The sequence below is a fragment of the Phyllostomus hastatus genome, unplaced genomic scaffold (genome assembly GCF_019186645.2).
Source record: "Phyllostomus hastatus isolate PE091 unplaced genomic scaffold, TTU_PhHast_1.1 phas_contig_152, whole genome shotgun sequence".
NCBI classification, from domain to species: domain Eukaryota; kingdom Metazoa; phylum Chordata; class Mammalia; order Chiroptera; family Phyllostomidae; genus Phyllostomus; species Phyllostomus hastatus.
The window spans coordinates 14,133,758-14,153,353 of NW_025333622.1; the positions used below are offsets into that span (position 1 = coordinate 14,133,758).

A 19,596-nucleotide genomic window follows, 5' to 3' on the forward strand; every position below is an offset into this window, starting at 1 on the left:
AATGCTTTTTTATTTCTTATGTTTCAAGTTGCTGATTTGATTCTCGGCTTCATCTTCTCCACTGTTGGGTCCCTGTAGATTTTTCTTTATGTCACTTAATGCAGCCTTCATTTCTCCCTGGGTCTTTTTTATGTTGTTAAAATACCCAGTGAGTTCCTTGAGCATCCTGATAACCAATGTTTTGAACTCTGAATCTGATAGGTTGCTCATCTCCATTTTGTTTAGCTTTTTTTGTGGAGTTTTGTTGTATTCTTTCATTTGGGCCATATTTCTTTGTCCCCTCAATTCGGCAGCTTCCCTGTGTTTGTTTCTGTGTATTAGGTAGAACTGCTTACTGCTTTGACTCCCTGGCTTAGTAGCATGGCCTATTATAGAAAAGGCACCTGTAAATTATGTGGGCTGGAGCCTTAGGTAATTGCCAGGGTGGGGCAAACTGTTTCACTGCTTTGTGGCTCTGTGTGCAGAAGGGCTCAGAGAGGGGACAATACTGCTGCCTGGCCTCTGGAGATTTGCCTGGGAGGAAGCCTATCTTCTAGCACATGCCCTGTTGCCAGTCACTTCACTTTCTCCCTGTATGTTACTTGTGCCTTTGCAGCTGTTGCCCTGGTGCTGAATCCCAGAGGGGGGTGGGTCTGCATAAGTCCTGAGACCTTTGTGGGTCCTTTAAGAGGAGTCTCCTGAGAATCCTGTGGTTTCTTTTGGTGTCCAAGCCACCACTGGTTTTTAAAGCCAGAAGTTATGGGGACTTGTCTTCCTGGTGCTGGAACCCTAGGCTGGGTGGTCTGGTCTCAGGCTGGGATCCTCTGCTCCCTAGGTATCCCTCCTGATTTTTATCCACTACATGTGAATGTACGACTGCCCATTCCTCCACCTCTCTGTGCCTTTCTGCGCCTCTTCACCTGCCTACCTGTCTCCATGTCTCTGTCCCTCCCACCCATCTGGATGGATGAGCTTCTTTAAATTCTTGGTTGTTGGACTTCCATACATCTTGGTTTTCTGACAAGTCTGGGTGATATTTGTTATGTAGTCTAGTTCTAATTTTTGCTATGGCTGTGCAAGGAGGTGAAGTGTGTACACCTATGCCTCCATCTTGGAAGTCTCAAGGGTTTTGTTGGTTTTTTGTTTTTTTAATTTTTATTTTTCTATCTTCACCTGAGGACATTTTCTCATTGCTTTGAGAGTGAAAGAAAGAAACACAGATATGAAAGAGCAACCTTGTTTGGTTGCCTTCATATGCATCCGAACTGAGAATGTGCCTACAACCTAGGTGTGTGTCCCAACCAGGAATCAAAACCGCACCCTTGTGGTATGCTGGATGGTGCTCCAACAAACAGAGCCACACCATCCAGGGCTATAGTAAATTTTGAAGTCAAGAAATTGAATCGTCCAACTTTGTTCTTTTTTCTTTTTTTATTTGTTAACAATTTTTATTTTATTTCTTTTATCATTCTTTGTATTAGTGTTCAACTTCAATTGTCTCCATTTTCCCACCACCATTTTCCCCTGCCTCACCCAACCCTGCTTCCCACCCTCCATCCTTCCCCACTTTGGCGTTGTCTGTGGGTCCTTTATACGACCCTTTGCCCTGTTTCCCCTGTTATCTCCCTACCCCCTTCCCTCTGGTTACTGTCAATTTGTTCTTTATTTCAATGTCTCTGGTCACATTTATCTTGCATGCTTGTTTTGTTAATTAGGTTCCACTTGTAGGTAAGATCAATTTGTTTTTCACCCCCTGGCTTACTTCAGTAAGCATAATGCTCTCCAGTTCCATCCATGATGTCACTAAGGGTAGCAGCTCCTTTCTTCTTTTGCTGCATAGTATTCCATTGTGTAAATGTACCACAATTTTTTGATCCATTCATTTATTGTGGTTGCTAGGTTGCTTCCACCACTTGGCTATTGTAAATTTTGCTGCTATGAACATTGGGGTACATAGGTTCTTTTGAGTTAGTGTTTCATATTTCTTAGGGTATAATCCCAGCAGGGGAATTGCTGCATCAAAAGACAGTTCCATTTGTAGTTTTTTGAGGAAATTCCGTACTGTTTTCCATAGTGTCTGTACCAGTCTGCATTCCCGCCAACAGTGTACTAGGGTTCCCTTTTCTCCACAACCTTGTCAGCACTTATTGTTTGTTGATTTGTTTATGATGGCTATTCTGACAGGCATAAAGTGGTATCTCATTGTGGTTTTAATTTGCATCTCTCCAATGGCTAGTGATGCTGAGCATCCTTTCATATGTCTCTGGGCCTCCTGTATGTCCTCCTTAGAGAAGTGTCTGTTTAGGTCCTTTGCCCATTTCTTTTAAGTATATTTTATTGATTATGCTATTACAGTTTTCCCAATTTTTCCCCCTTTATCCCCCCTCTACCATGCATCCCCTGGCCCTCCACCATCCCCCCCACTTAGTTCATGTCCATGGGTTGTATGTATAAATTCTTTGAATTCTCTGTTTCCTATACAATTTTTCTCTCTCCCCGTCTATTTTATGTCTACCAGTTACGCTTCTTATTCCCTGTACCTTCCCCCATCCTCCCCTCCCCCTCCCAACTGAAAACACTCCATGTAATGTCCATTTCTCTGATTCTCTTCCTGTTCTAGTTGTTTGCTCAGTTTATGTTTTTGTTGTTTTTCTTTTTTCTTTTTTTTTTTTTTAGGTTCAGTTGTTGATAGCTGTGACTTTGTGGTCATTTTACTATTCATAGTTTTTGATCTACAATTTCTTAGATAAGTCCCTTTAACATTTCATATAATACGGGCTTAGTGATGAACTCCAGTAACTTGACCTTATCTGGGAAGCACTTTATCTGCCCTTCCATTCTAAGTCATAGCTTTGGTGATAATCTTGGGTGTTGGTCCTTGCCTTTCATGACTTGGAATACTTCTTTCCAGCCCCTGCTTGCCTGCAAGATTTTGTTTGACAAATTAGCTGATAGTCTAATGGGAATTCCTTTGTAGGCAACTCTCTCCTTTACTCTTGCTGCTTTTAAGATTCTCTCCTTATCTTTAATCTTGTGTAGTGTAATCATGATGTGCCTTGGTGTGTTCCTCCTTGGGTCCAACTTCTTTGGGACTCTCTGAACTTCCTGAACTTCCTGGAAGTCTATTTCCTTTGCCAGATTAGAGAAGTTCTCCTTCATTATTTGTTCAAATAAGTTTCCAACTTCTTGCTCTTCCTCCTCTCCTTCTGACACCCCTATGATTTGGATGTTGGAACCTTTAAAGATGTCCTGTAGGTTCCTAAGCCTCTCCTCGTTTTTTTGAATTCTTGTTTCTTCATTCTTTTCTGGTTGAATGTTTGTTTCTTCCTTCCGGTCCATACTGTTGATTTCAGTCCCGGTTTCCTTCCCGTCACTGTTGGTTCCCTGTACATTTTCCTTTATTTCACTTAGCGTAGCCTTCATTTTTTCATCTAATTTGGGACCAAATTCAACCAATTATGTGAGCATCCTGGTTACCAGTGTTTCAAAATGTGCATCTGATAGGTTGGCCATCTCTTCATCACTTAGTTGTATTTGCTCTGGAGCTTTGATCTGTTCTTTCGTTTGGGCCTTTTTTTTTTTTTTTTTTGTCTTCTCCTGTTACATATGGGAGCAGAGCCTCAGGTGTTCACCTGGGTGGGGCAACCCACGTCACTGGGTTGTGATGCTATATGTGGGTCAGGGGTCTGAGAGGGAACAATGGCATTTGCTCTGCTCTCCACCAGATTTCAGTCACTTACCCCACTTCCCACAGCGGATTGGGCCCTTCTGGTGCTGAATCCCATGTGGGTGGGTTTGTGTACATTCTAGGACCCTGTGGGTCTCTCTGACGAACTCTCCTGTGAGATTGGGAGTTTCTCCTGGCACCTCAACCCTGGCAGGTATTTTCAGTGAGCAATTTGAGTCTATTTCCTGGTGCTGGGGCCCTGGGTTGTGCAGTCCATCCCACTCCCCAGTTTTGCCCGCTTTATCTGTGCACCATTGTGGGACTGCCTGGTCCGCCAGCCACCTTGGGTGCAGCATCCTGCTCCACGCCCACTCCACAGTCCCACAATCCAAAGCCTCTCTGAGTCCTCCAGGCACCGCCTTGTGCATCCCAGTCCTCTTGCTGCAAGTCTTCTTCGCCTAGGCTGCCTGACTCCGCCCTCCTACTGGTTTGGACGAATGTGTCTTCTTTAACTCCTTGGTTGTTGGACTTCCATACAGTTCGTTTTTGTGTCAGTTCTGGTTGATTTTTGTTTTTAAATTGTTGTCCTTCTTTTGGTTGTGCGAGGAGGCACAGTGTGTCTACCTACACCTCTGTCTTCAGGATGGATGTTTTTTATCTGCAAAAAATGTCATTGGGATTTTGGTGGAAATTGCACTGAATCTGTAGATTGCTTTGGGTGATATTGACATCTTAATATTAAGTCCTCTGATCCATGGACATGGGTTGTCTTTTCATTTATTTGTGTGTTAATTTCTTTCAGTGGTGTTTTTGGTGTACAAGTCTTTACTTAATTCCTATGTATTGTATTCTTTTTGATTCAGTTATAAATTGAATTCATAATTGTCCATTGTTAGTGTATAGAAATACAACTCATTTCTGCATGTTGAATTTTTGTTTTCCTACTTTACTATATTCACTTATCAGTTCTAAAGTTGTGTTTTGGGTTTTGGTTTTTTTGTTTGTCTATTTGTGTTTTTGGTGGGACCCTTAGGATTTTCTACATATCTTAGGGTCTTCTGCATATAAGATTATGTCATCTGTGAACAAAGACAGTCATACCTCTCCCTTTCCAATTTGCATATCTTTTCTTTTTCTTTCTTACTTGATCTGGCTAGGACTTCTAATATTATGTTAAATACAAGTTGCCAAAGTGGGCCTCCTTGTCTTGTTCTTGACCTTAGAGGAAAACTTTCAGTCTTTCACCATTGAGTATGGCGTTTGCTGTGAGGCTTTCATACATGGCTTTTATTTTATAGAGATTGTTCCTTGTATTTCTAGTTTGTTGAGTGTTTATATTATATAAGGGGGTCAAATGTGGTTAAATGCATTTTTTATAACAATTGATGATTGTATGTTTTTTTCCCTTTATTCTGTCAATATGGTCTATTACATTGATTGATTTTTATGTTGAACTGTACTTGTATTTCAGGAATAAATTCCACTTAATCATGGTGTATAATCCTTTTAGTATGCTGCCAAATTTGGTTTGCTAGTGTTTTGTTGAGAATTTTTGTATCAGTGTTCATAAGGGATATTGTTCAGTAGTAGTTTTCTTTTCTTGTATTGTTTTTCTTGATTTTGATATTAGGGCAATTCTGGTCTCATAGAATGGGTTAGAAAGTATTGCCTCTTTTTCAGTTTTTGGAGAAGTTTTGAAATGATTGGTGTTAGACTTAAATATTTGGTGTAATTCACCAGTGAAGCCATTAGGTCTAGGGTTTTTGTTTGTCAAGTTTTTGATAACTCATTCAGTCTCCTTACTAGTTTTAGCTTTGATGTAATGTAGAACATTTTCAACTCTGGGCCACACTGAAAGTTCACCTTCCATGTCACTTGATGTATAGGCCAAAACATTGTTCAAAAAACATGTCTCTAGAACCTGAACAGTCTTTCTCAGCATTTAGCTTCCTTCTTGGAGAGGTGGTAGGTGTGAGATGAAATAATTTGTCTTTTGCTTTGAAGGGAATGTTCTGGCATGCCTAGGTCAGACCCTTAAAACTTCACTGATGTGCTTTGTATGGTTTATGTCCAGTCCTCTGGAGCACATGCATCTTACCAAGGGTCCTAATGCACTTGCCATTTCTTATCTATCCACCCTAATTTAATATGGTATCAATAGTGAACTAATGTCATCTGTAGAATGGCCAGATTCTGGTGCCTCCTGACTGATTTGATAGAGAGCAGAAAAGTTTACATGGACCTATATAAAGACTATAAAAGTATAGTGTTGTTCACCCCGCATGAATGAGAACTGCTTGTGGTCCTGTTAGGAATGGATAAGAATACATGAGCTTAATCAGTAGCCACATATCATGTACCTGAGACCAAGTTAATTTGCTGTAGCAAAAACACTACATCTAGCACGGTGACTGAAATTGAGACCTACTTGTTAGTAGTCTACTGTGATCCGTCTCGTTTTACATAGGTCATACTTGTGAATGAATTGAGTGTTTGATGGAGACCTTTACCCCTACAACCTTTAGGTCTTTGCTGTCTTGGGGTGAGGGTGGGCAGTTTCAGAGGTTTCCACTTGTCCTAACCTGAAGCCAAGAAACCAATATGGAGGTTTTGCTGACTACCAAATATGTTCATTCTAAGTATTCGTTTGGAGATGGGTGAAGTGAGCACTGATTGAGCCTGGATTCAGTGTGCTGGTTGTGAGCTGGACCTGGACCAAAATTCCATATGTTTCCTGGTTTCCATATGCTACAGTGCCATGGTAATGCTTCAAGTCACCCCATATCAGTGTCAACTCAGACCATATACCAAGCAGTCTTTGAAATGTCTGGGCGTTTTTTTCCCCCAATGTACAATTACTTGAGTAAATGGCCATAAGCACTTTGGGGAGGACTTAGGGAATCATTGCCGTGGACACTTGCTGTGATGTCTCCAAGTCCTACCTCCTTGGAGCGCCAGTTCCTCCTTCAGGTAGTTGTCTCTCGCTCTTAAAACTGGCTGAGGTGTTTAAAATGGGCCAGAGGTTGTGACTTTATATTGCAGACAGTAATCATCCTCCCTCCCTCTTTGATTTATTTTAATTGTGTAAGCTATACCCTGTTGATCCCCCTCCCCCAGCCATCTCTCTTGCTGCTAAGAACATTATACTCTATAAATCATCCTCATATCACCAGCTCTAAAATTTCATTTTAGATTTTGCTTCCTTGGTCCATATCTGATGTAAACTGCCTTAGGTTGGATTCCCTGGAAAACAGATTCTGCAACGAAAATTTACTTGTAGGAGGTTCACTGGGGAGTATTTTCAGGAATAACTATTTACAAGGGAACAAGAAAAGTCTGGGCAGATGTTGAACTGTGATTCAGTTATAGCTGGACCCAGTCAATGGCACAGGGTGCCCTAAAGTTGTGATGGGTCTTCAGAAATATCCAGAATTGAGAGAAGGGGATTGGGCACTGGGTGCAGGATGTTCCTTGGCAAAGGCTGTACCCCTTGACTGATGTCAGTTCTGGAGGGAAGTTCAGCTCTGAGCCATCAGCCTGCAAAATTGCTGGTAGCTGGGAGAATAAACCTGTCACTCCTGAAGTGGAGAATCTGAGCAGTGTACCCTACTATCACTTCAGTGCTTTTCTGGAACCAAATGAGCAATTAATTTCTGGCCCCTTCTATTTTAATTCCTATCTATGAGTACCTGATATTTTAAAAACTAGTGCTGAGGTCTAGATAAATCCTATTCAGTTTTAATTTGAGGTTACCATTATTTTGAAAATAAGTTTGGACTCCCGGCCAAGATGGAGGTGTAGGTAGACACACTGTGCCTCCTCGCACAACCAAAAGAAAGACAACATCAAATTTAAAAACAAAAAACAACCAGAACTGCCAGAAAATCAAACTGTATGGAAATCTGACAAGCAGGGAGCTAAAGAAGAAACATCCAGACTGATAGGAGGGGTGGAGACAGACAGGTGGGTCAGAGAGGACTCATGGTAAGGCAGTGGCTGGAGGACCAGGAGGTCCCACATTTGCGTGCAGATAAACCAGGAGGAACAACTGGAGAGTGAGACAGACCACACAACCCAGGGTTCCAGCCCAGGGAAATAAAGCCTCAGAAACTCTGACTGTAAAAACCTGTGGGGGTTGTGGCAGTGGGAGAGACTCCCAGCTTCATAGGAGAGTTCATTGGAGAGACCGACAGGGTGCTTGAACATACAAACCCACCTACCCAGGAATCCACACCAGAAAAGCCCAATTTGCTTTTGGATAGTGGGGAAAGTGACTGAAAAAATTAGCCCAGAGTTGAGCAAGCAACATTGTTCCCTCTCTGACCCCTCCCCCAAAGACACTGCCAAAACACAGTGATGGGGGTTGCCCCACCCTGACAAATACCTAAGGCTCTGCCCCTTAAAATGTAACAGGAGTGCCAAGACAAAGAAATATGGCCCAAATGAAAGAACAGATAAAAGCTCCAAAAATACAACTAAGCAAAAAAGAGATAGCCAACCTATCAGATACAGAGTTCAAAACACTAGTTATCATAAGGATGCTCACATGTATGGTTGAGTATGGTTGCAAAGTGGAGGTGAAAGTGGAGGCATATCATAACTACATTACCCAAAATGAGAGAGAAGGAGTGAATCTTAAAAGCAGCAAGAGAAAAGGAGACAGTTACCTACAAAAGAGTTCCCATAAGACTATGGAGGCGTTTTGAGAAATTAGTTCAGCTGATTTCTCAAAAGAAACCTTGAAGGCAAGAAGGGGCTGGAAAGAAGTATTCAAAGTCATGAAAAGCAAGGACCTACATCCAAGATGATTCTATCTAGCAAAGCTATCATTTAGAATGGAAGGGCCAATAAAGGCCCTTCCCAGATAAGGTCAAGTTGAAGGAATTCATCATCACCAAGCCCTTATTATTTGAAATGTTAAAGGGACTTATCAAAGAAAAAGAAGATAAAAACATGTACAGTAAAATGACAGCAAACTCACAATGATCAACAATGGAACCTAAAAGAAAAGCAAAAACTGAAACCAAGCAAGCAAATAGAACAGGAACAGAATCACAGAAATGGAGATCACATGGAGGGTTGATAGCAGGAAAGGGAGAGGAGCAATGGTACAGGGAATAAGTAACATAAATGGTAGGTACAAAATAGACAAGGGGAGGTTAACAATAGAATAGGAAATGGAGAAGCCAAAGAACTTATATGTACAACCCATGGACATGAACTAAGATGGGGGAATGCTGGTGGGCGGGGGGTTGCCGAACAGAGGGGAATAAAGGGGAAAAAATGAGACAACTGTAATAATATAATCAATAAAATATACTTTAAGAAAATAAGTTAGGCCCTGGCTGGTGTGGCTCAGTGGTTGAGTGCTGGCCTGTGAACCAAAGGGTGTCCCTGGTTTGATTCCCAGTCTGGGGCACATGCCTGGGTTGCAGGCCAGGCCCTCCGTGTGGGGCATGTAAGAGGTAATCACACATTGATGTTTCTCTCTCTTCCTCCCTCCTTTCCCCTCTCTAAAAAATAAATAAATAGTCTTTTAATAAATAAGTAAGTTAGAATGGAGATCCTTTAAACAGAAAAATATACTTATACAATGTGTGTTTACTCTTTATGAGAATTGCAGGGAGCTAGAAGACAAGAAAAAGATTCAGAATCTCTTGGCTCTTGTGAGAACAGACACTGGAGAAGTGACCTATTTTTTTAAGGAGCCTCCCAACAAAGTAAGTAATTTTTGGTTTAGGTAGCATGGTGAATAGGGCTTTTACAAACTAAAGTTTCAGGTCCATAGTCAGTGCCATTTTGGTGCTTGCTAAGAAGTTAGAAGAATTAGCTATCATACTCCCATGTCTACCTAAGTTCTTAGAGCATTTTCTATAATTACAAAGAGCTTTATGATTTTATTTTTCTTCAGAATTCTTGGGAAGTAGCATTGTTGTACCCATTTCACTACTTGGAAGCCTAAAGCACAGAGGAATAGATATTTTCGTTGAGATTAGAGAGGAAGGCAGGATCAGACTTGTTTCAATACCCAAGTTTCTTCTTTAATCTTTGTTTATACTGATTACAAAAATAATAAAAACACAAACAGAAATCTATCATATATAAGTGATAGTTTCCCATAATATATACCCCAGAGATAAAACTATTTTTCTGCTCACATAGAGTTGTATGTGTATATACTATTCACATTTTTAATTCCTCTAAACAGTGCCTCAGTGAGCGTCTTTATACATATCTACATATATATGTACGTGTGTGTGTGTATACACATCTGTGTTTCTGTTACATTCCTAAAGGTCCTTGTCAAAGACCACAGTTTTTACGCAGATGTTACAAAATTACCCTGAAGGGTTTTGTTTGTTTGTTTATTTTTAGCTTTTATCACCAACAGTGGGTTTTATCCAATTTGTTACTTTGTCTACTTTGGTCTCATATGTATGATATTCCTATATGATTGTATCCATTTTGACCAATTTAATTTCTGAGTAGTGTTTATCTGTGGCACCAAAGGTAAAAAGTGTAACATCACATATACAGGAAGGCTATTTCTGTACCTTCTTTTTTCTTTTTCAGGTCAGCATTCTCCAAAAGACTATCCAGGCTGTAGATACATGTGAACAGAATGAATCTTCAGCTTTCAGAGCAGGTACCAACTATATAATAAATTCTCATTGATACAGAATTCAAAAACATGGTGTAAATAATTAGAAAAATTTCCCTACTATACAATGATAATGAATGTTTATAATGATCCTCTGGTAATCTTAGATCTTACTGAGGTTTCTTTTTTTATCTTTTGTTTTGTTTTTACCTTTCCATGATGTTTTAATGGAGTAAAAATAAAAAATATATAATTAACATGCTTACGGTGATAAGTCATAAAAGAAACTTGTACAACTTTTGGAATTACAGAATATTATTTAACCTCTCTAAGCCTCAGTCATCTTTCTTTAATGGAAATCTTAATTTTCCTTCTTTTTTAAAAAAATTGTTGTATAATTGATAATATAACTATATTCATTTCAGGTGTACAACCTAATGGTTTGATACTTTATATGTTACAAAATGATCACTACAGTAAGTCTAGTTAACATCTGTTACCACACAGAGTTTCAGTTTTTTTTCTTATAGTGAGAACTTTTAAAATCTCTCTTAGCATGAGGTTCTTGAATTATTCACGAAGTTAAATTTTGTTCTGTGCTTTAACAATAATTTTGTCTTTTCAAAACTGGGTGATACATATTTAGATTTAGTTTTTTAGTTTTTACCCTTACTCTGATTAAAAAAGATTTTTACACAGGAAATAAGATTTTACACAGGAAATAAATACAACTTCAAAGGAAAATTTAGTAGTTTATTCTTTAGAAAGCTGGATGGATATTATTATCCAGGTGACATTTAGCAGAGTTCCCTTGTAGAGGTTCCTATTTGAAAAATTAAGCACTACAATTATTGTATGTTTTCCTTTTTCTTTCTTGCCTTTTCTTGTAGGTAAATGAAACTGACCTACTATGCAAAGGTAATGCTGATACTTGAATAGCAGAAAGAAAAGCTAAATAAAGGTCTTTAATTTTTTTTTCTTATTTTAGATTCTAAAGTAAGCAATAGAAAACCAGCTATGAGAGAGAAGAAAGAAAGTTCTGAGCAGTACCAAAGAGACATACAGACACTCATCTTACAGGTAAAGAATTTATTTTGGCAGACCAGAACAATTTCTATCCGAAGCTTATTTTGAGTATCACACCTTCACTGCCATGTAAGTATCTCCTTGCATACATGTAATATCTAGGCATCATGAGATTAAGAAAACTGAGGTTATTCCTAGTTTACAGAACCTTGTATTTTAAAAACTATTATTTTGTATTAACCATTCTAGAGGTGCTATTGTGAACCCTCAGTTCACTCAGCTTATGTGCTAATCCCTATGCAACAAAACCATCGCACAGTAAGAATTTCTTTTGTGGTTGCCTGGGGGATACACAGAGAGTTGCAGTTGTCTGTGCTGATAGATCAAACTTTGGGGGTATATCAGTTTATTTGTGCATGTGTTCCAGGTCTAGGAGAGTAATTCAGCATCCTCTTACCACCTGGTAATAGTCTGTCATTTGCAACCACAATTTCTCATCTAGTTACACTCAAATTCTGTCATTATCAGGGGGGCTCTGTTGATTTAAATGGCAGTTCCTATCTTTGGCCAATATCTCCATTTGTAGTCATGACAGCCAGACTCAGATAAGGAAGTTACATTATACTCATTTTGCTCCACTTTTTAAATTAAAAAAAGAAGAAAAGAGTCATTCTATTTCTATGCCACTAGGCAGTCTTAAAGATGAGACACTGCTTCAAGTTTAAAAGGGAAGATAGTGAAGAGGTGGGAATAGAGGAAATTGGGTTTTCTAGCTGTCTCTGTGTGACACAGATGCTTTACTGTGTGTGAAATCTCCTCTTGTGTAGCCTAACCCCATTTATATGTCACTAAGTAAAGAGGAGTGCCCAGTGAGGCCTTTCTACTATTTGTTTTGCTGCTGTCTTTTTTTCGTTTTTTTGTGGGGGTTTTTGTTTTTTATTTCTTTTCTGGAGAAAGGCTGGCTTTTGGAGGGAAAGAACAAGAGGAAGCAGGGCAGGAGTGGATGCCTCACCCTTTCTGGCTTGTCTAGGTGGAAGCACTGCAGGCTCAGCTGGAAGAACAGACCAAGCTTTCTAGAGAGCAAGTTGAAGGGCTCATGGAGGATAGACGGATTCTCATTGAGGAAATACAAGTTCATCACCAAAGAAATCAGGACAGAATCAAAGAGCTTACCAAAAAGTGAGTGTTCAAGGAAGCCATACCTAACAGATTTAAAATTTTTTCTGAGTGGCTTAAAAGATAATGGCCCTGTACTTTTGCAACATAGTATCATGGAACTGCCAGGACCCTTGAACCAGTTGTCTTTATCAGACATCTCTGCCTCTACGTTGGTGGGTATCCAGGCTTGTCCAGGAATGCTGTTGACTCTTTTCTTGAGGAATCAAGGGTTGCTATTTCACACACTCAGTGTAACCCATTTTGGTGCTTTAGCTTGATCTTAGTGATTAAGAAATGTTCTTTTAGCCACTGATATGTTATCTGACTCAATATAGTAGGGCCCTTTTCTTTTGTTTGGCCCTTCATGAAAATGGAAAAATATGATTGACACACCTGTACAAAAAAAAGACACAAACTCTCTGTACTCACTGCTTTTTTTTTTTTCTTACCTGCCTGCATTTCCTCACCTTTCTGCAGTGTGATTTCATCCCCATCATAGTACTGAGCGTGCCCTTTCTAGGGTCGACACTGACTTCTTAATTTCTCTGACCAGTTATCTCTTTATAGCCCTCGTCGTGATCAGTATCTGTTTGCATGTTTGGCACCTCTGGTCCCTCTGACTTTGGAGTTAATCTCCCTTGATTTCTCCAATGCCTGTCTTTTTCGGTTCTTCTACCTATCTAACCCTCCTCTGCCTTTTGTGTGGTACCAGTGGCCAGACCTGTGCTATAAAGATATCTTCAGTTGAATATGTTTCAACACCACTTTTGGTCCTTGCACAGAGGGGAATAAGTTCATGAAAAAAAGGACTTAGTGTGAATGCCATTTCTTCCACTTTCGGTTTCTGTGCCTTTCCCAGGGCTTCCAACAGCAAAATACTGGGACAGAGCTTTTGGAGGCTCACAAACTCTGTGGTCCGTGGGAGCCACTGTGAGGAGGGCCCAGGAAAAAACTTGCCATTTTCACTGGAAAACGGGGCAGTTACTAGCTATGATGACTGTAGTTTGCATCTGGATTTGCCACACTGTTCTTTTAATAAGACACCAACTGCTTAAAAAAATAAGGATGTTTTCGTTAATCCATGAAACAGATATGAAGAGGAGCATTCTCTTTTAAAAATGTATCAAACTGTTGAAGTCAACATACTAGATGTGTTTGTAAATAAATTTATGGAATGAATCCTTAATGCCACTTTTCTGGTGGTGGGGCAGGGGGAGAATGTGATTGAACACCTCAGATTGACCATATTGAATCCAATATGTTTTTCTTCCCCAATAAGCACCCCTCCCCCATCTCAAACCTATTACTTCATTCTTTTCCTGTTTAATTTGATGACATCACATCCAGTTTCCCAAACTTGAAACATAACGATTATCCTGAACTCCCCACTTTTATTCCCTCATTATAAACCCTATGCAGTGCAAGCCTAAGAAACCTCTCAAATCCATTCTCTGCTCTCATTCTTACTGCATAGGCTCAAGTTACATTGCTTAAATCTTTGCAGTAACCTAAATGTACTTCCTCTCACTGCTTCCTTTGTATTCTGTACTCTTCCTCACTGTCACTAGTAGCTCCTCCATCAGGACTTACCAAATGCTTGAAAACATTTGATAGCTCCCTGTGTATCTTATGATAAAGCCCTGATATCTCAGCATCAATTTTTAGGGACTTCATCTGGCACTAAATTAACCTTTCAGCCCCACCTCCTTTTCTGTTGCTGTAGTTTACTTTGTCTTTCAGCCAAACTAATGATAACCATTGTTCATGGAACACTTGCTCTGTGGCCGGTCCCTTGCTATGCAGTGTCATCCTTCTCTGAAGACTTCCACAGGCAGAATTAAGTTTTCTTCATCTGCATTCCCATAATGATTAACATGCCTCTGTGATGAATACCTATCATAATTATGTCTTTGTTCCTCCAGGGTCTAGCCCTGTGTCCATAACAGGAGCACAATAAGCATCTGTTGAACAGTTGATGATGCTTACCAAGTTGCATCTACAATCTCTTTTCTATGATGAACATCCAACATTTTAAAATAATATTTTTTCATGTTACATTCTTCATCTCTTTATTGTTTTTTTTTTCCTCAAACTTTTCTAGAGTCTCTTCCTCCATTTTAAAATGTGGCAATTAAAATTGTATGTGATACTCAATTAAGATTTCTGACCAATGCAGGATAGAAAATGCCTTATTTTAGGTATTTTGTGCTTAAGCACAAAGCTTTCACTTTTCAGTGGATTTTCATTGTTTTTTAAGGGAACAGTATTTTTTAATTGTCATAATAATTTTTGATTTTTAATCTGTTTTCCAGAATATATATATATATATTTTTTTTTTTAATTTTGTTTTTCATGTTTTCCAGAATATTAATAATCGGCTTAGTTTAGCATCATCTGCATGTCTGAGGACATGATCAGTTCCTTCCACTATGTCATCCTGAGGATATTAAATGGCATGAAATTCAAGGCCATTGATGACTGCCCTTTGGATGTCACTTTCACCATTTGTACATTAACAAGTTCATACTTCCCACTTTTTAATTGAGAGCATAATGTAAGAATAAAATAACTCATTGAAAGGAAGAGAGGACCTTGTAACTAAATCAGTCTCTCCCTCTTTATACACACATACATACACCTGGAAAATATATATATTTTTTCATCTGCTGACAATTATTGTACTTTTTGCCTGGCATTATGCTATCATTTTTCCTTGTCTATGTGCCCTGTTACTCATGAAAAGAGTTAAGTGGACCTGACATTAGTTGTTCAGTGGAAAAGTAGAGTGATCGCCTCATAGTACTTAATACTCTTTGCAAATAGTTTGATTACTTGATACAGTATTTTTCTAGTTGTTGATGTTAAACTGATGGATTGCTTAGTTCTAGGGATATTCTTTGTTGATGATAGAAACATCATTTTACTATTTCCAAATCTCAGTAGTCAGCAGAAATCTATTTAGTGTCTTGTGTATGTCTAGTAGTTGCTTCTGTCCTTGACAGTTTGGTGGTAGCAGGGCAAAAATAAATGACAAACAAGTACATACTTTCATTCAGGTTGGAAAACTTGTACGTTGACAGTTAAAACATGAGAGTATATTATAAGCAAGCTGAATTATAACACAGGAGACTAGATTTAAGCTGATAAGGAATTTCAGACAATGGAGAAATTAAATGGGCTAAAGTTGTCAAGATGACTTCACAGAGGAAGTTGACCTTGAAAACAACATAAGATTTGATATCAGGTAGTTCACCTGTAGAGCACAGCTGAACAAAAACAAAGCTGTTTCTGATATTTTAGAATTTGTGTTAACCCTCAGTCAGAGCACCATGAGTTAGGTTCTTTATTGTAAAGTCTAGTGCCTGAGAATAGTCCATACTTGTGCAGGCTTTGTGTAAATTTTTTTATTTAGTCCTTCTGATTATGTAGCCTGAAATTAGCACTTGGCAAAATATCTGTAAAGACCAGTTTGTGAACCATGAGCATGGGTAGCTATATTACATTCTGTCCAATATAACATGTAGGATTGTGAGTGATCAGATTAAGCATATTTTTTAAACTAATAATATTTTATTTTATTTACTTACTTTTAGAGAAAGGGGAAGGAAGGGAGAAAGAGAGGGAGAGAAACATCAATGTGTGAGATTTGGTTGTCTCTCACATGCCCCCAGCGGGGGACCAGACCCACAACCCAGGCATGTGCCCTGACTGGGAATAGAACCAGTGACTTCTCAGTTTGCAGACTGGTGCTCAATCCACTGAGCCATACCAACCAGAGCTAAAACTGCTAACAATATTTTACAGGATTTATATATTGGACAGTTTTTAAAGAACCTGTGTCTTTCTTTCATTTGGAGTAAGTGTGCCGTATGTGCTGTGTAAACATCTTCATGTTCACATTTGTGCTTTCAGTCTTCATCACACCCAGGAACTGCTCTATGAGAGTACCAAAGACTTTTTGCAACTCAGATTTGAAAACCAAAATAAGGAGAAGTTGTGGATGCTTGAAAAGGATCATTTGGTGTCAAAGATTAAGCAATACAGGGTACAGTGTAAGAAGAAAGAAGATAAAATTGGAAAAGTTTGGCCAGTTATTCATGAGAGTCATCGTAAACAAAATGAATATATTAAGGTACTTCTATGTATCTTACAGAAATTGTTGGGGGTTTTTTTCCCCTATAAGAATTTGAAAGAAATCAGAGAATTTCAAAGAACCTAAGAATTATCATACCAGATTCATTCAGTCCAGGAAGCTGATGTAGCAATAACCTCAAGAAATAGGTTTCAAGAGTAGCTCATCATTATAGTGTTTGTAGATTTAGAAAATCAAATGATCAGTTGATTCATTCACTCATTCATTTCATTCAACAGACATTTAATGCACTCCTACTATGGGCTAGGCTCTGGGGCTACAGCAGTAAATAAGCTTGACCAGGTTTGATATCATGGTATTTACATCTTAGTGGGTGAGAACAGAAACATTAACAGAGGAAATGATTGATTAAGAAAAGGTGATATTAAGGAATTAAAAGTATTAGATGAAGATTATATATATGTAGTTGCTGGAAGTCTACTTTTATGGAGAGGCACAGGGAGATTCTCTTAAGTTTGGTGTTTTTACTGAGACCTAAAAAATGGGACTGAGCTTGCCGTAGGGATCTAGGGGAAGGGCATTCCAAGGAGAAGGAAGAGCAAGTTTAAAGGCCCTGGAGTATGTATGTTCAAACTGAAGTGGTACACAAGGAGGTCGGAGGGGTGGCCCTCTGTGATTGACTGCTATGTACCCCTGCAGCTTCCTTGTGTACCACTTCTTCCTTGCTTATTTCTCTATAACCACGACTTTGTTCCTTTTCTTATACTCCAGGGCCTTTAAAGTTGCTCTTCCCTGTCCCAGGAATGCTCCTCTAGGTCTGTATATAAGGAAGTAATATAATCTTATTTAGCTTACTTTATTTTATTATTATTATTTTTTTATTTATGAGAGAAAAACATCAATCGGTTGCTTCTCTTACGTGCCCTGACCAGGGATTGAACCTGCAACATTTTGGTGTACAGGTGACACTCGAACCAACTGAGCCACTCAGCCAGGGCTTATTATTTAGCTTTTTAAAAGATCATTTCTGACTGCTCAATAGAACATGTATAATAAGTGTTGTTGCTGTTTCTTTCTTTTTAAAGAACTTCAGAAATGTGTCCCAAACATATAAAATAGTCCCTTGGTATCTGCAGGGGATTGATTCCAGATACCAAAGTCCATGGTTGCTCAAATGTCTTATATAAAATGGCATAGGGTTTGTATTAACCTACACACATTCTCCCATATACTTTATTTATTTATGTTTAAAGATTTTACTTATTTACCTTTAGATAGAGGGGATGAAGGGAAAACGAGAGAGAGGGCAAAACATCAATGTGAGAGAGAGACATTGCTGTCTCTTATACGCCCCCAAGTGGAGACGTGGTTGGCAACCCAGGCATGCCCCCCGACTAGAATGGAACTGGCAACCTTTTGGTTTGCAGGATGACACCCAGTCTACCAATCCATACTAGTCAGGGTATCCGATGTACTTTAAATCATCTCTACTCATAATACCTAATACAGTGTAAATCGTTGTTATACAGCATTGTTTAGGATGGCGGTTTTCAACTTGTGTGCCATAAGAATTTTTAAAACATGCAATTCCTGACTACTTAGTCAGGAACACAGGCCTCTTTTCCCTTACATTGTCAAAAAAAAAAAAGAAAAAGAAGAAAATGACAATAGCCAATACAACAATAGCCATTTGGTGTGAATGAATCAAAATTATACCTATTTTTCTGTCAGATTGGCAAAACAAAATATTTTTTGGTGTGCCGCAGAACCTTAGTAATTTGTTTATGTGTGCCATGCGATGAAAAGGGTTGAAAATCGCTGGTTTAGGGAATAATGAAAAAAATGTTCAGTAGGCCTAACTGCACAGTACATGTCAGCAACAATGTGCCCTTTTTAAATAATATTTCTCTTCTGTGGTTGGTTGAATCCATGGATGTGGAACCTGCGGATATGAGGGCTGACTATGTTCGTATGTCTTACTTGGGACAATTCTGAAGTCTGTTATCTACTCTTCACAGAGCCAAAATACTTGTTTTATTTTAAAGGATTTCTACTATGTACAACTTTGGGAAAAAGCTTAAGAGAATTCTCTTTCAAATGTTCTCCACAGTTTTTGCTGTCCTGTTACTTAACTCATCTGTACTTCAGTAAATCCCTTCATTCATTTCTTTCTTTATGTAAATGCTATTTGAAGTACCTAAATCATAGAACCCAGTAATATTTTTTTCCCTTTTGACCCACAGTCCTTAAAGGATAAGTTAGTACAAGAGAAAAAGCTGTCCAACATGTACCAAGAGCAGTGCATTTCCCTAGAAGAAGAACTTGCCCGAATTCGTGAGGAAGAGGGAGTGAGGAGAGAGATCTTCAAGGTACCAGATTCTCTGCCATTTATGGTGGTGTGGGAGGTCAGATGGCTCAGGGAACACTTCCCTCATCGTCACGAATGCCTTCTCATTTCCCTGTATTTAGGACCGCTCTAACAAGATGGGGAAGCGTTTACAGGTAATGACAAAACGCTATGAAGCCTTGGAGAATCGGCGTATCTTGGAAGTAGAAGGCTTTAAGACAGATATAAAGGTTCTCCGGCAGAAACTGAAAGACTTGGAGCAAATGCTTTATAAGGTAATTGCTGATGCTGAATCATTAAAAGGCAGAAAAGGGGTACAGGTGAGAACACATGGTCGTGAGTGCTCCTCAGAAGAGAGAAGAGCTATTTCCCTGACGCCAGGTACTTAGAGATCAACATCCTTCAAGTCTCAGTAAAATTGGTTGAACAAGTACATGCTAGAGAGAAGACAAAAATAGGTTAAACAATTGAATGACTATCATTATACTTTTATATAAGCTAACTTAACAGAAATTTATATCCTTCCCAATTCAAGAAGTAGATTAAAAGAACTGTGTCCATATTACAAATAGGGAAAATGAGTATTTGAGTAATAAAGTATTTTTTCCTACCAGACACAGCTTTACTTAGAAACAGAGTTGTCTCAAGAGCCTTCTTATAGAGATTTAACCAGTTATCCACATATTCGAAATGATCAGTGTTCCAAACAAAAATTGATTATAAAA

At 38.9% G+C, this 19,596-nt stretch overlaps 1 protein-coding gene across 1 annotated transcript in view; it reads left to right on the top strand.

The window, feature by feature from the left end:
- Positions 1-19,596, top strand: part of CCDC77 (coiled-coil domain containing 77) — a 35,495-nt gene that overhangs the window by 14,817 nt on the left and 1,082 nt on the right. The window contains exons 6-12 of the mRNA XM_045830563.1: positions 9,270-9,366; positions 10,220-10,292; positions 11,236-11,327; positions 12,304-12,452; positions 16,344-16,563; positions 18,768-18,893; positions 18,994-19,146. Coding sequence (XP_045686519.1) covers positions 9,270-9,366; positions 10,220-10,292; positions 11,236-11,327; positions 12,304-12,452; positions 16,344-16,563; positions 18,768-18,893; positions 18,994-19,146 — 910 coding nt within the window. The remainder of the gene's footprint in view (positions 1-9,269; positions 9,367-10,219; positions 10,293-11,235; positions 11,328-12,303; positions 12,453-16,343; positions 16,564-18,767; positions 18,894-18,993; positions 19,147-19,596) is intronic.